Raw genomic sequence first — 15897 nt, forward strand, 5'->3', positions numbered from 1 at the left:
CTGAGCTAGCATAGAAAGCTGGGGAGAGCAGGAGTCTCCCTGCATCTAAATGTAATACATGTTATCCGTGAACACAAGGAGTACTTACCTTGCCCACTATGTGGGGAAGAAAGGCATTCAGGGCTAAATGGACAGCAATCAATTTCAATAATTGATGTGTAGACCACTGTGACTGTGATCCTGCTGATCCTTGACATTCAGTTTCGTGGGAGCACCCCCCCACCCTCGAGAGAGATGCATCCATTGTAATGGTGATCTAGGGAATCGGATAGAGAAAAATCCGTCCCTGCAATAAGTTGTGTGTGTTCCACCACTGCAGAGTGTGATGAGTTCAGTGGTTGATAAATACTAAATCTTCCCAACGACCCTCCGCCTGGGACTACTGGTGCGATAAACATTCCTGCAGCGGGCGCATATGCAATCTTTCATGGGGTACTATGGAGATGCAGGAGGGCAGCTTGCCTAGGAGACACCTGACTGTTCAAACTGTGACCTGCTGATTTGGGAGCAGCACATGGGAGGACTCGACTCTTGCACAATTGGGGTACCCTTTGCAGGCCTCTGCATTGAGGATGGCTCCTAGTTAGGTAAAGCCCAGTTTGTGAAGCAGGTCTACTATAGCTGGAATGTGTGCAGGACACTGCTGTTGACTTAAGCTCTTTATCAGCCAATCGTTCAGGTATGGGATTACATGGATGGCCTGTCTTCGCAGGTGTGCGGTTAACACTGCAAGGCATTTTGTGAACACTCAAGGTACAGTGGTGACCCCAAAGGGAAGCACTTTGAAATAGTAGTATTGACCACTTATCACAAACCGGAGGGAGCGGCGATGCGGCGGATAGATCAAGATGTGGCAGCAGGGTTCTTTGAGGTGGAGTGCAGCCAGGAAGTTGCCTTGCTGTAGTAGTGGAATGACATCCTGAAGAGTGACCATGTGGAAGTGCTCCGACAGGATGTACTCGTTGAGGGGCCCGAGGTGGAATGAGGAAATAGAGGGAATAAACCCCTGAGCCCTGTAGGTGCTGTGGTACAGGCTCTAAAGATCCTTTGAGAAGGAGCGATTGGACCACTTCTCAAAGCCGCCATTGGTGTTCTGGGGAGAGGATGTGTCTCCAGGGTAGTATGTTGGGTGGTGTGGATATAAGCTCCAGGCAGTGACTGCGTTGAATGTTGTCTAATACCCATGGTCTGATGCGATAAATTACCAAGTGGGGCTGAGCAAGTGTAGTCATCCCCCCGACAGTTGTGTGGTCGGGTGGGAAGGAGCAGCAAATCATTGTTTGGCTCGGGTAGCTCCTTTGGAGGGAGCTACCTTTGCCTCTACCTTTGGTATGGTATCCACTGTAGGCAGCCCTAAAGGAACCTCTTGTGGAGGTTAATTTGGCAGACTGATGCTGGAAAGATGTGGAGGCTTCAGGAAAGGTTGTCTTGGAGTCTCCACAATAGATTGACAGGGGAGGCGTCTGAGGGGCACCCATGGCTTTAACGTTTATGTTCTTCTTAATCTTTTCCAGCATTTCGTCAACCTGTTGCCCAAAGAGATATTCCCCGTCAAAGGGCGGGTCGAGGACATACTGCTGAAGGTCTGGTTTGAAGCTGGAGACACTGTGCCTGCGATGTCAGCCTAGAACAACACTGGAGATGATGCCTCCAGCGGCAGTGTCTTCAGAATCTAAGGCACACCTAACGGTAGTGTTGGAAATCAGCTTGCGTTCTGAAACCAACTTGCGTCCTCTTTTACACTGCTCCTCAGAGATTTGCAAGTAGAGCTCCTCCATTTTGTCCCAGTAGGCTCTGTTGTATCTAGAGAGAAGGCAGATGAAATTGGCAATACGCCAAAGATTTGCGGAGTGTACAGCGACACTCTCACCAGCAGCATCTATACATTTGCTCTCCTTGTCCAGTGGAGGGGCATTTCCTGTGCCCTGTGTGTTCTCTCACTTGCGAGAGATATGCACCACTAAGGAATCAGGAGGGAGTTGGACACTTACGTAGATGGGATCTGAAGGGCAGGCTTTGTATTTTTTTATTTTTTTTAATCAACCCAGGCCTTAACCGACTCCTTGAAAATATTAGGAATGGGCTTGAGCATCTCCTTCAGCATGGGACGGTACTGCACAGAATGGTGGGCAGAGGACAGAGTTTTGAAGAGGAAGTCCTCTTCAACAGGCTCTTTATGCATCTGTACATTATGATAAGCAGCAGCCCTACAATAAAACCTTAGGGTAAGAGGTGCTTTCATCTAGCGGGGAGAGACGGAAAGGGTCAGCATCCCCAGGTGGATCCACATCATTAGAGTTCCAAAGAGCTATCATAAGTGTACCTCCCACCATGTTCACCCGAATCAGAATGTGGTGACCCCTTTGGAGTGTACACAAATGGGTGAGGCGGAGAAGGAGGTGGTGATGGAGGAGGTCTGGGTGGAGAGAAAGGGTCGAAAGCCAACTTTGCAGAGCATCAGGTGACTTCTACCAGATCAATGGTCTTGTCCACCGTCTCTCCCTCGTACAGTTATTTTGAAGTGTGGGTGTAAAGTACTAGATGCCAGGCACCATTGGCCAATCATAGGATGTTACATTATCCCTCCACACCTGTCCCACTCCTCCTGTACAGCATTCTGGGACAATTCATTATTGCCCTATCATGTTTTCTCTGTGAAGAGCTCCTCTGAGTGTCTCAGCTCCACCCCAGCTGACATTATTGCCAAATCCCTTCCCAGCAAAACCTCATAGAGGAGCCCATCCAGTGTTGGCTCCAGAAGTCTGGGCTTCCTCCTTTGTTCAGTGGGTCTGGTCTCACCCAGCCCAGTGCAGTGTGACAGCTATTATCAAATCCAGATTTTCTTACCCACTATTTCTTTCCCCAGAACTGAACCAACCACAGAACACTGCTCTCTATGTGAGGGAGGAACTTTGTTCTCTCTGCTGGGGAGCAGATTAGTTAAATTGGCACAGCAGGTTGGACCAAGACCTGGAATTGAATTATGAGCTGAGCCCAAGAAATATGACAATTCTTGATGTCCAAAAGATGATTTATGTATGATATTGTAAGTTGCAAAAACAAACTCAGTGTTCATGTTTGCCGAAGAATGACACCTTGGTGGACCGTGTAGGCATAAGTGGAGCCACACTGCACTCTAAAGCAGATTCCACATATATGTATAATACAGTGAATAGCACCGTTTTTCTAGAAAACGCTATTGACCTATCTATGAACGCCCAATAATATTAAATAGCTTACCTTAGGTTAGCACCTAGCCTTACAAAGTTCCTTCTGTGCCAGGATACTTGTGCGCAATTACTGGGCTGCGTACAATAACAGTCTGACATGCGCAGCCGGCACATGTTTTCACTTGTAACCACTATGGGGGCACCCCTCCCTCGCTTGTGATGCAGAGGCCTTATCTGAAAAGTTGGTCACTGGCAGTAAACACGTTCAAGTCCGATTAACATGAAATCACCATGACTGAGACTCAGGTAATGAGACTCAACCACAGTAAAGGTTCAAAACAGGGTGACCAAAAGCAAAAGAATCCAGGTGGACTAAATGGAGAGAACCAATTTGCAACATGTGAATCAATAAAATCTAATAAAGATGTTTTTTTAAAAAGGAGACATGACACTGAAGCCTCCCACCACAGAGATATCTGGGGCACACTTTGTTGTCATCTGTTTCCAAGGGGGCACCTTGAGGGATTTTGCATTGTGACTTTTCCTGTGAGGGTTTCACAGAGAAGATGGCTATGGTGGTGGACTGGGCATACAAGGTCAATCCTGGTGGGAATTAGGACTGGACTCTGCGCTATAGGGAGAACGTAAGGAGATGGTAAACTCAAGGCTAAACTAAAATGTTAATGTACTTGGAAGAGAAGAACAAGTTACTTACCTTTGGTAAAGCTTTTTCTGGTGGATACAGTATCTGCCTGTGGATTCCTCACCTTGTGAATATCCCCCTGCGTCAGCAACATTCAGAAATTCTTTTGTAGCTCTTCACGCCGACGTGAACGACGTCACAGAAGCACGGCATCGCGCGCGGCTCCGCTGACGTCACCGACTCCATAAAGGACCTACTTCGGCGTGATGACATCAGTTCCGCCCTTTTTTCCGTGCCTTCGAGGCACAAGGACGGAACAACAACAGTATATATATATATATATATATATATATATATATATATATATATATATATATATATATATATACACACAAAGTACACAGTACCAAATAATCAAAGTAATACAAACACTGTGTGTGGTCAATGCTGGAAAGCAAATATATACATTAAAACAATGTCACTAATGCAAGTATAGAAGAGTGGACAACAGGGAGGCGGGTGGGCGGGCATGTGAGGAATCCACAGACAGATACTGTATCCACCAGAAAAAGCGTTACCGAAGGTAAGTAACTTGTTCTTCTGATGGATACATCTGCCAGTGGATTCCTCACCTTGTGAATAGAGTCCTACAGCAATCCCCACTCCCGGAGGAGGGTGTCCACTCTCCTATACCAGAAAATCCTGGAGGACAGAACACGCAGAGTGGCCGTCCCTCCTCACTTCGGAATCTAAGCAGTAATGCTTCGCGAAAGTGTGGAGGGAAGCCCAAGTCGCAGCTCTACAAATGTCCTCTACAGGTACACCCCTAGACAAAGCAGATGTAGTAGACCTTGCTCTAGTAGAATGAGCTCTTAAACCTTCAGGAGGTTCCTTACCCGCCGGAGAGTAGCATATCTTGATCCACAAGACAATCCATCTTGACAGCGTGCGCTTGTGCACCGCCTTGCCTCTTCTGGCTCCAACAAAACCAACAAAGAGCTGGTCATTCACTCCTAACTCCCTGGTTCTGTCCAGGTAGAAGCTCACCGCCCTCTTCGGGTCCAAGCGGTGAAGTCTCTCCTCCTCCTTGGAAGGGTGAGGGGGAGGATAGAAGGTAGGAAGGGTAATGGACTGCCCCAGATGGAAGGGAGTTACCGCCTTAGGAAGAAAAGCAGCCCTGGTACTGAGAACCATTCGTTCAGCATGAATGGTCAAGAATGGGGGATTTGAACTAAGATTGAAGCTCACTTACCCTCCTTGCCGAGGTAATTGCAATCAGGAAGACAGTTTTAAAAGATAACAGTCTCAAGGGACACTTGTGCAAAGGTTCAAAAGATGAACCCATCAAGAAAGTGAGCACAAGATTCAAGTCCCACTGAGGCACAATAAAAGGAGTAGGAGGAAATTTATTTGTAAGGCCCTTAAGAAACCTTAAAACAATAGGAGATTTAAATAAGGACGGATGATTTGGCAGACAGAGAAATGCCGACAAGGCCAAAAGATAACCTTTGACCGTAGCTACAGCAAACCCTTGCTGAGCCAGAGAAAGTGCAAACTGAAGAATGTCATACAATCGAGCCTTCAAAGGGTCAATGGACTTCTCCCCACATCAAGACACAAATTTAGACCATCTATAAGAGTAGATACTTGGTGGAATCACGCCTGGCCGATAAAATGATATCCACCACATCATGTGGGAGAGAAAAAGAATTCAGGTTGCCCCGTTCAATCTCCAGGCATGAAGGTGTAAGGTCTGGAGGTGGGGGTGTAGAACCTGCCCCTCCATCTGAGAGAGATCTGCCCTGAGAGGGAGACGGAGCGGCAGGCATGAGGAGAGGTGGAGAAGATCTGTGTACCACACCCTTCTTGGCCAATCCGGGGCGATCAATATGACTTGGGCCCGGTCTTGGCGAACCTTCCTCAGAACCCGAGGAATCAAGGGTATGGGAGGAAACGCGTAAAGGAGTCTTGAGTCCCAACTCAACTGAAACGCGTCCCCCAAAGCTCCCTGCATCGGATACTGGAGACTGCAGAATGACTGGCTGTGAGCATTCTCGTGAGTGGCAAACAGGTCCACCTGAGGAGTTCCCCACATCCGAAAGACGTGACTAACCACCTCCGGATGAAGCCTCCACTTGTGGTCGGCTGAGAACTGCAGACAGACTGTCTGCACGTACGTTCAGAACTCCGGCCAGATGATTTACCATCAGACAAATCTGGTGGTTCAGGACCAGAGACTCTCTGCAAAGACACTGTGACCCCACTCCTTCCTGCTTGTTGACATACCTCATCGCGGTAGTGTTATCCGTCAGGACTTGAACAGACTGACTGCGAAGGGAAGGGAGGAAGGCCTTCAGCATTAGACGTATCGCCCGCAATACCAGAAGGTTGATGTGAAGCAACCTTTCCTCTGGAGACCAAAGACCCTTGATCTCCAGATCCCCCAGATGAGCACCCCACCCTAGAGTGGATGCATCCGTTATTACTGTGGCAACCGGTGGAGGAAGATGGAAGGGCCTTCCTTGAGACAGATTGCCCTCCAGGCTCCACTAATACAGATCAACTGCAGCTTCTCTGGAGATCCTCACTGACTCCCTGAGTTCTCCGTTGTACTGATACCACTGCTTGAGTAGGCACCACTGGAGCGCCCACATGTGCCAGCGTACATGGTTGACTAACAGAAGGCAGGAAGCCATCAGACCGAGCAGACGGAGGACCTTCAGGACTGGAACAACCGCTCCATTGTAAAATAAAGGAATCATTTCCTGTATGTCGCGAATCCTTTGAGATGGAGGGAATGCTCGACACACAGTTGTATCCAGTACAGCACCTATGAACAGGTTGCGCTGGGAGGGCACCAGGTGAGATTTCGGTACATTTATCGAAAAATCCAACCTGTACAACAACTGAGTTGTGACTTGCAGATGATGGAGCACCTTCTCCGGAGATTCTGCTTTGATCAGCCAATCGTCCAGATAAGGGAATACTGGTATCCCTGACCTTCTGAGATGTGGTGCCACCACAGCCATCACCTTGGTGAAGACTCGAGGTGCAGTAGTAAGTCCAAACGGAAGGACCGCAAACTGGTAATGTTGCGATCCCAGAGTGAAACGGAGATACTTCCTGTGCGACTTCAGGATGGGAATATGAAAATACACATCCTGCAAGTCGTTCGACATTATCCAGTCTTCTTCCAGCAGCGCTTGAAGAACCTGCGCAATGGTGAGCATCTTGAACTTCTCCTGTTTCAGAAAGAAGTTCAAAACCCTGAGATCCAGGATTGGCCGAAGTCTGTCATCCTTCTTGGGGATCAGGAAATACCAGGAGTAGCATCCCTGACCCCTTTCCTGCTCCGGAACCACCTCTATCGCACCCTTTCTTAACAACGCCAGGACTTCCTCCTGCAGAAGTAGCAGTTGGTCCTCTGAGCAAAACCCTTGGCAAGGAGGGTAATTCGGAGGGAATTCCCGAAAGGGAAGAGCATACCCATTCTCCACGAGATTGAGAACCCATAGGTCCGATGTGACCAATTCCCAATCTCGCAGAGATTGTGAGCCGATCCCCCAACAGGACCCACATGATCCGGAATGGCGGATCTAGGGCTGCTTTGCTGAGGTTGTAGGGGGGGTGGGAGGAAGAGGAGCAGGAAGAGGAAACTTGACATCCTCGAGGACGGGCTCTTTGTTTACCCCTGTTCGACTTGTACAGCGGATTTTGTTGTTGTTGCTGCTGTTGCGGCTGCTTGTAGGCTCGAAAGGAGGACCTTCCAAACCCCCTGTACCTTCTATTCACAGTTCATCTGGACTGTAGACCCAAAAACCTAGCCGTTGCCCTGCTATCTTTAAACCTTTCCAGTGCAGCATCCCCCTTTTTACCAAAAAGGCCTGAGCCATCAAACGGCAGATCTACCACGGCAGCTTGGACATCCGCAGAAAATTCAGAGGACTTCAGCCAGGCTGTCCTCCTGGTGGCAATAGACGAGCCCATAACTCTCGCCACAGAGTCAGCTGTGTCCAAACCACTCTGGATGACTTGGCGAGCAGCAGTCTGAGTGTCAACAAGTACCTCATTAAAATTCTGCCTATCCTCCTCCGGAATCTTAGGGGCTAATTGCTTTACAGAGTCCATCAAAGCATGGATGTAACGCCTCAAGAGACAAGTGGCATTCGTTGACTTAAGAGCCATGCTAGCTGATGTAAATATGTTCTTTGCAGACTGATTTTGCTTCTTAGACTCCTTGTCCCCAGGTACCTGCAGAAAGGCACCCGCAGATTTCTTGGCGCATGCTGCCTGTACCACCAAGCTCCCGGGCAAAGGATGAGAAGATAAGAAGTCCGGGTCACCAGGAGTCACCCTATATCTCCTCGCAACAGCTTTCGAAACCGCTGGAGCTGTAAGAGGCTTACGCCAGACTTCCAAGATTGGCTCTGTCAACGCCTCATTGAAAGGAAGCATAGGCTCCATCACTGAAGACGGAGAGTGGAGAACTTCTGTTAAAATATTAGATTTAAATTCCGCAGTGGGAAGATTTAAATTCAAAAGTTCAGCTGCTTTTTTTATGACCACGTGATATGGGGCCACATCTTTTGACGGGGCATCTGGGACAGAGGACAACTCCCAATCCAGAGAAAGTTCCAAGCCACTAGCTTCCCTCAGATCATCAAAGAAATCCTCAGATTCCTGTAAGTCGCCTTCTTCCAACTCCATCTCTCTGTATCTCCGTTCCTCCAGAATCCGCTGAGCCTCTCTTCTCGACCTCTCCTTCGGGATCGGCGTCGGCGGATCCGCAACCGACTCAGAGGGAGCCGCTGCCGGCGTCGAACTCTGCGCCGAAGGACCAGGCTGAAACGAACGTGGAGGTCGAACAGGAACTGGTGCCGGTGACGAAGGTATCGGCGTTGAAGACCTCGGCGGCGCCGGGAGATGCCAAGCCGGAGCCGGAATGAAAGGCATGAACGGAGCCGGAGCATACGTTTGTGGAACTCCAACATTATAAGCCATCGAACCCATGGGACCAACAGGTGCTCCAGAGGGGTACATTGCTCTCGAGAACACCCCATACATCGCATTTAAATAATGCGAAGGGTCTTGTCCTGGGCCCGCAAATGGAGGGTATGGACTCAGCGGCTGCTCCTGAGGAGGTACTGGATTCGGCTCAACCTCTTCTTCGGCACGAGGAACCGGAGTCGACAATACCTCAGGGGAGGGAACCTCTTCCTCCTCTCGAGCTGGAGAATGAATCAACGTCAGAGACGGATTTGATACTCAAGCTGGTGACTGCTCCGGTGAACCAACAGGCAATTGCTCACCTTCTGGATCCAATGCAACAGGTGAAGGAGAAACATAATCCTTCCGATGTCGACGACTTGGCGACTTCGACTTCCGGTCCGACTCCTTCTCCGAATGACACCGGGACTCATACTTCCACTTCTTCTGCTTCTTTTTTGACCTAGAAGCATGCCCCGAAGCCGACCTCGAAGCCGACCTCGAGCGAGACCTCGAACGCCTGGAGCGAGACTTCGATCTTTTCTTCTCCTTCTTGGCTTTCAACTTCGCAATCAGAAGTTTAGCCTCTCTCTCTCGCAAAGCCTTCAGGTTCATTTTTCTGCAACATGGACAACCCTGGACGTCGTGGTCAGATGACAAGCACCACACGCAATCTTCATGCGGATCCGTGATCGACATAATTTTACCGCACTCTCCACAGGGCTTGAATCCGGTCTTCTTCGACGACATCTTGAAGAAGTTACAAGAAAACACTGAAAACTCTCGACAGTAACAATAGAGCTACCGAGGATCCCTAAAGAAACCGCTAGCGTTGACGATGCGGAAAAAAGGCAACTGATGTCATCACGCCGACGTAGGCCCTTTATATGGAGTCGGCGACGTCAGCTGAGCTGCGCGCGATGCCGTGCTTCTGTGACGTCGTCCACGTCGGCGTGAAGAGCTACAAAAGAATTTCCAAATGCTGCTGACGCAGGGGGATATTCACAAGGTGAGGAATCCACTGGCAGATGTATCCACCAGAAAGCTATACTCTATAGTGTTACAATGTATCCCTTTGGGATTCACTGTTCATACACAGTTTACCATTTCTTTATTTTTCAAAAACAAAAACTTTAAGAAAGAGGATTAACACAGTGGCATAGAAGAATGATTTCAGGTCAGAAGGAGAAGGAGATAAAAAGTGAAAACAGATCTTTTACTTTCTTCAGGCATAAAACAATACCATTGTGTGTAGCAATATAAATGTAAAGCTGAGGAAGAATCCAGTGGATATGGATGAACACATACCATTAAAAAGAGACAAGTCCTCAAAGCTAGATGTAGAAGAACGGAAGGCTGTCTTGGGATGAGACAAGAATTTGGGTGGTGTTAGGATATGAAAAGATTCAATGAAGTTCCTCTCATAATATCCACAAGCGCAAAGAACACATTTAACTTTTTTGTGCAATTAATCTACCAGATGCTCAAAATGTTAATTAACGTGACTGACACATACATAAACAAAAATAAAACTCAACAACACCCTTACCGCTGCCAGTTCTTTTAAGTTCCATTTCTTGCATGTGAATTTTGCTTGGTGTCATACGTATTGGAACAGGATGGACGATGGCGGTATCCTGTCAGGAAGGGTAACAATTTAATTTTTGTTCTAACCAAGGATATGAATAAACACAAGCTTTTAAAAAAATTATTTGATATATGACTAAAGAAATAAAATATCACTTTTTTATGACAACAATGAACAACGAAAGAATGCAATGAACTCTGTTTCATTAGAAAACAAGGGAGCTACGGAGTGCGCTGCCTCCCAAAAGACTGGCTGCAGTTCTACCAAACTAATTTCAATTAGTGAAATCGATCCAGGCATATTTATGTATCTGTGTGTGTGTATGTATGTATGTATGTATGTATGTATATATGTATATATATATGTATATATGTATATATGTATATATATATGTATATATGTATATATGTATATATATATGTATATATGTATATATGTATATATATATGTATATATGTATATATGTATATATATATGTATATATGTATATATGTATATATATATATATATATATATATATATATATATATATATATATATATATATATATATATATATATATATATGTATCCTCACCACTTCTCCCCCTTCGGAAAGACATAAGCCGCACTCGTAACACTGACAATTGATTATTTAATAAACAGCTACAGGCAGTCCTGACACATTTCGTTCAACTCTGAACTTTTGCAATTGCAATTTGAACGATTTCGGCCCCCGGGTGGACATCCTGATGGATGTATTGCTGTTGCATGTTGGGAAGTGTAGTTTTGTAATATAGTCATAGTAAAAAGTCCTCCAGTGGGTACTGCCACTGTTTTTTGCTGTATGTAGGGAAAGATTACGGATTACGTTCAGTGTTGCTCCCTGCGCAGTCCTATTATCGAGGCTGCAGGGAACCATTCCTTATACAGCGCACTGTGAGGACCAGGCGACAATGAGGAAGACTAGGAGTCGTACACAAGCTGTACCATGTCAGAAGTCGAGAAACAAGGTGGTCGGTGTCTGGCGGGATCACCAACAAGCCTTGCCAGCTGCAACAGGCGTGGAAGGTGAAGGAGCAACGTTGGAACCAGCAAGGTCTAAGGGACTCACCACGTGCAGGAGAGTAAGAGCAGGCCACAAGTAAGCAGAGGAGCCTACTGCAGTAGGAGAAGACCCTCGTGAAGACCCACAGGAGTCGCAAGAGGAACTCCAGCAACACACCAAAGATGAAGGACCACGGTGCAGAGGGTGCAGTGAGGACGCTGATCTTGGAAGGAAGAGATGCAGGAGCTTCTTGTAGCCTGAAGATATCTGGAGTGCAGAGCCAACAAGCCTTGGCAAGTTGGCGCGGTGCCCAGGGGAAAGGCAGACAGGACAGGTCAGGCCTCGAAGGAGTTGCAGTACCACCACCTGTTTTGCTGAGCCTTTCAAAGTCCGTGGAATGTCAGGAGCAGCAGACCAGTCAGCTTCGTTGCAGGGCCTGCTCATGCAAGGAAGTGACTAATTCACTCCAAGGTAGATTACTTTGGGTGTCTTTAAGGCCCAGAGATCTGCTGAAGATCCTGGGAGAAACACAGACACAGACAATGAAGACTTGCAGAACAGCGAGACTAGGAGCAGTAGGAGTCTTCCGTGAGGCAGTGTTGGTTCCAGGCAAAGTCCAAGTGTCCAAATGGTAGAAGAGTGACATGGTTTCAGGCTCGAGTCTAGTCCCATGATGAATCTGAGGAGCCACCCACAGGTGGACCTTTTTATACCCTAGGAAAGGGATTAGGACGACTCAAGGGTCCCTCCCAGAGGAGAGACTGGAAGGAAGGGAGGATACTCCCATGTCCTTTGCCCAGTTTCGCGACAGAGTGGGAGGCAGGAATTCTAGAACTGGTTCCAACTGGAGTATGCAAGGAGGTCACCAAATGTTCCCTTCAAAGCAGCATGGTAGCACTGGCAAGCGCCCCTCCCCAGCCCAATACACACAGTCCTGTCTGGGTGGTGGCCACACCTCCCAGTGATAGGAAACCTATTGATCAACCTTCCTATGCTCTAGCTCAGCTCAGCAGCGGGAGGGCAGAATCTTGTTTAGGGTCAGCAGCAGCACTAGCTTGCTGGCAGACCCTGGAAGGCTGTTACCGGGAGTACTGGGGGTTTCATGGAGGAGCCCCCCAGTGCATGGAATCATACCTCCAACACCTGCAACGGTGTTTGGGTATGATTCCAACATGTTTGATACCAAACATGCCCAGGTTCGGCACAGCCACTATATAGTTAGCCATCGCATAGTGACGGATGGCCCCTATATGTATCAAAATGGCTGACCGCCCTTAGACTCCTGGGTTTTAGGGTTGCCCTGCTCATGCAGGGGCACCCTCGCACTTATAATCCAGCACCCTGCCTGCAGGATTGAAAGGTCTGCCTTAGGGGTGACTTATAGGTTTTAAGTGTAGGGACCTCAGATAAGAAAACCTATATCTGCAGTAAGTGGTGCTAGCATCAGCTAACACAGGCTGCAATGGCAGGCCTATAGTCACAGTTTCAGTGGTCTTTCATGGGTGGCATAATACATGCTGCAGCCCATGGGAGTTCCCTGGTGTACCTACGCTCTGGGTACCTCAGTACCATATACTAGAGACTTAGAGGGGTACACCAGTAGCCAATTGTGGAGGTACATAAGTACTTACTATGTCAAATGTAGGTAGGAAGAACAGTGACTGGGGTCCTGATTAGCAGGATCCCAGTCAGACTAGTCAAAAAAAACATACTGACACCAGCAAAAAAGTGGGGGTAACCATTAAAGCAGATCCTACTTCCCTACAATGTTGCAGACTGATTGTCTTTTGAGTATGTTTATTGCAAATGTTATGTTAAAATTATTTATAGAGCGCACTTACACCAGGCAGTTTTATGGTGCTAAAAGCGGGGGGACGATGACGGGAAGTTTGCAGAAATTATTCATAGGCTTGTGAGAAGAGAAGGGTTTTGAGAAGGGTTCTGAATTGAGCGTAGCCAGTTACTGATCGCAACTCAGTAGGGAGGAAATTCCAGAGACAGGGGCGAGAAAGGAAAACCTGAGATCACCATGTTTTTTGCGTTTGAAGGTGAGGACCATAAGGAGATTAAGGTGAGAGGAGCGGAGTTCACGTGTCGGAACATATCGGTGAATCCTGGAGGAGATAAAGGCAGGGCCCTGACCCGCGAGGGCTTTAAAAATGATACAGCCCATTTTAAATAGACAGCGTTTGCTACTGGGAGCCAGTGGAGACTCTTCATCAGGGGGCTAACGTGGTGATGGTTTGGTTGACGGAAGAGAAGCCTAGCTGCTTGATTTTGTATGAGCTGAAGGCGATGAAGCTGGTATGCCGGGATGCCAACATAGAGTGCGTTCGCATAGTCAATGCGCGAGTTGACCAGGGCCAAGATGACAAGAGTAAGGGCCTCAGTGGTCAAGAACCTGCAGATCTTCCAGATTCTACGGAGATGAAAAAAGCAGGAGGATACCACTGCATTGATTTGTGGCTTCAGGGACAGATCGCTGCAGATGATGACCCAAAGACTTTTTACAGAATCCACTGGGCAAGGGGGACTGCCCAGGGATGAAGGCCAAAAGCTGGAGTTCCATGGGTTGGCAGCGCCTCCAGTCAGTATGAGCTCCCTTTTGTCGGGATTAAGTTTTAATTGGTTGGTATACATCTATTCACTGATGGAGCTTATAGTCGATTGAAAATTAATAATTGATGTATTCGAAGAATCAATGTTGAACACCAGCTGGAGGTCATCGGCATAATTGAAAGTTATGGCTGGGCTGTTCCGTAGAGACGTAATTAAGGGTTGCATATATAGGTTGAATAAGAGGGGCGATAAAGTAGAGCCCTGGGGGACCCCACAGGTCAGTCGAGTTTTCTCTGCTGAAAAATTGGCCAGACGGACAGCCTGGAGGCGCATATGTAGAAAGGAGGAGCTCCATTTAAGGGCCAGACCCTGGATGCCGGCATTGCAGAAACGGTCGATCAGGAGTTCATGATCGACCGTGTCAAAGGCAGCCGAAAGGTCTAACAGAACCAGGGCCTGGGTGATGTTTTTATCTGCTCCTCTCCTGAGCTCATCCAGTACTGCCAGAATGACTGACTCCGTGGAGTGTGCTGGCCTGAAGCCAGCCTGCCGGGGGTCGAGGAACTGGGAGTGCTCAATAAATGAGCTGAGGCAGTTCGTAACATGAGCCTCTAGTATCTTGCCAAGATCGGGGAGCAGGGAGATAGGGCGGAAGTTACTCAACACCGAAGGATCGGCATTGGGTTTTTTCAATATTGGGATGATTACGGCACTTTTAAAAGTGTCCGGAACAATGCCCAGTTTGAGGGAGTTGTTGAGAAGTGAAAGTGGTGGGTCAGGGCAAGCAAGAAAGGCCTCTTTCAGAATGTGAGGGGGCAACAATCGTTGGGGGATCCAAATCCCACCTTTTTAGGAGAGCCAAGAACTCTTCTCTAGAGATCGGGGGAATTTGGTCAAGCGTAAAGGGGTTTTTGCAGGGTGTAGGGGGAATGGAGGGGGCAGTGGGGGTAGGGATATTGTTCTTAATATAGGTAATTTTGTTGATGAAAAATGAATTCAGTGAGTCACATAATGTTTATGACGGGACGGATTTAGCGATCACCCTGTCGGGTAGCGCAAGCTCATCGACTATTGAAAAAATATCTTTGGCTTTCGTGGATGAGTTAGTACTTTTTGAAGAAAAGTAAGTAGTTTTGGTCTGAAGGATGGAGTCTTTATAATTCTTTAGCAGGGCTACATACACTACTCTCTCCTCGGGTAAATAGGCTCGTCGCCATCGGCGCTTGGCTTGTCTGAGTGCCAGTTTGTTTCCTTTTAGGTCGTCAGAAAACCAGCGTTGGGCGTCGTGGGGACGTTTGAGATTAGTTTTCTTAAAAGGGGTGACCTTGTCGCTGGCTAATTCTAGCCAATGCTCAAGGTTAGAAGCCTGGAGGCAGATGGAAGCCTGTTCGATGGGAGCGGTGGCAGTTAATGATGAGCAGAAGTCGCCCATGTTGGCCTGTTTCCAGTTTCTGGCCAGAAGATTTCCCGTCAGGGGTGGTTTCAAGGGAGGAATGTAGGACAAGATAAAGGTAATCAAATGATGGTCAGAACAAGTACATGGATAGACTACAAGAGGTGAGATTTCCATATTAGAAGGCCATACTTGGTCCAAGGTATGCCCTTTGGCATGGGTAGCTTTATGCACGTGCTGGGTGCAATTCATACTTAATAAAAGGTCTGTAAACTCGATAGAGCTGGCGCTTGCGTGTGTATCAGAGGGCCAGTAGTTGAAGTCTCCAAGAATAATGATCCTGGCGTGATTAATGTCTAGCTGGGACATTAATTCGCCGAATAATTGAGGGAACCGAGGCATATGACCAGGAGGTCGGTAAAAAAGAGCACAAATAAAGGAGAACTTAGGGGATTCGAATTTTAAAAAAAGGCTATCGACCTGGGGTAGACTGCTGATCTCGAGGGTGGTGAATTTATGTTTCTGCTTGCTG

General features: G+C 47.6%; 1 protein-coding gene across 11 annotated transcripts in view; it reads right to left on the bottom strand.

The window, feature by feature from the left end:
- Positions 1 to 15897, bottom strand: part of REPS1 (RALBP1 associated Eps domain containing 1) — a 1025500-nt gene that overhangs the window by 341143 nt on the left and 668460 nt on the right. For all 11 annotated transcript variants that reach the window (XM_078649357.1, XM_078649363.1, XM_078649362.1 and 8 more), the window contains one exon: positions 10349 to 10436. In XM_078649357.1, the coding sequence (XP_078505483.1) occupies positions 10349 to 10436 (88 nt within the window). The remainder of the gene's footprint in view (positions 1 to 10348; positions 10437 to 15897) is intronic.

This window comes from Lissotriton helveticus, chromosome 6, assembly GCF_964261635.1.
Source record: "Lissotriton helveticus chromosome 6, aLisHel1.1, whole genome shotgun sequence".
Lineage (NCBI taxonomy): Eukaryota > Metazoa > Chordata > Amphibia > Caudata > Salamandridae > Lissotriton > Lissotriton helveticus.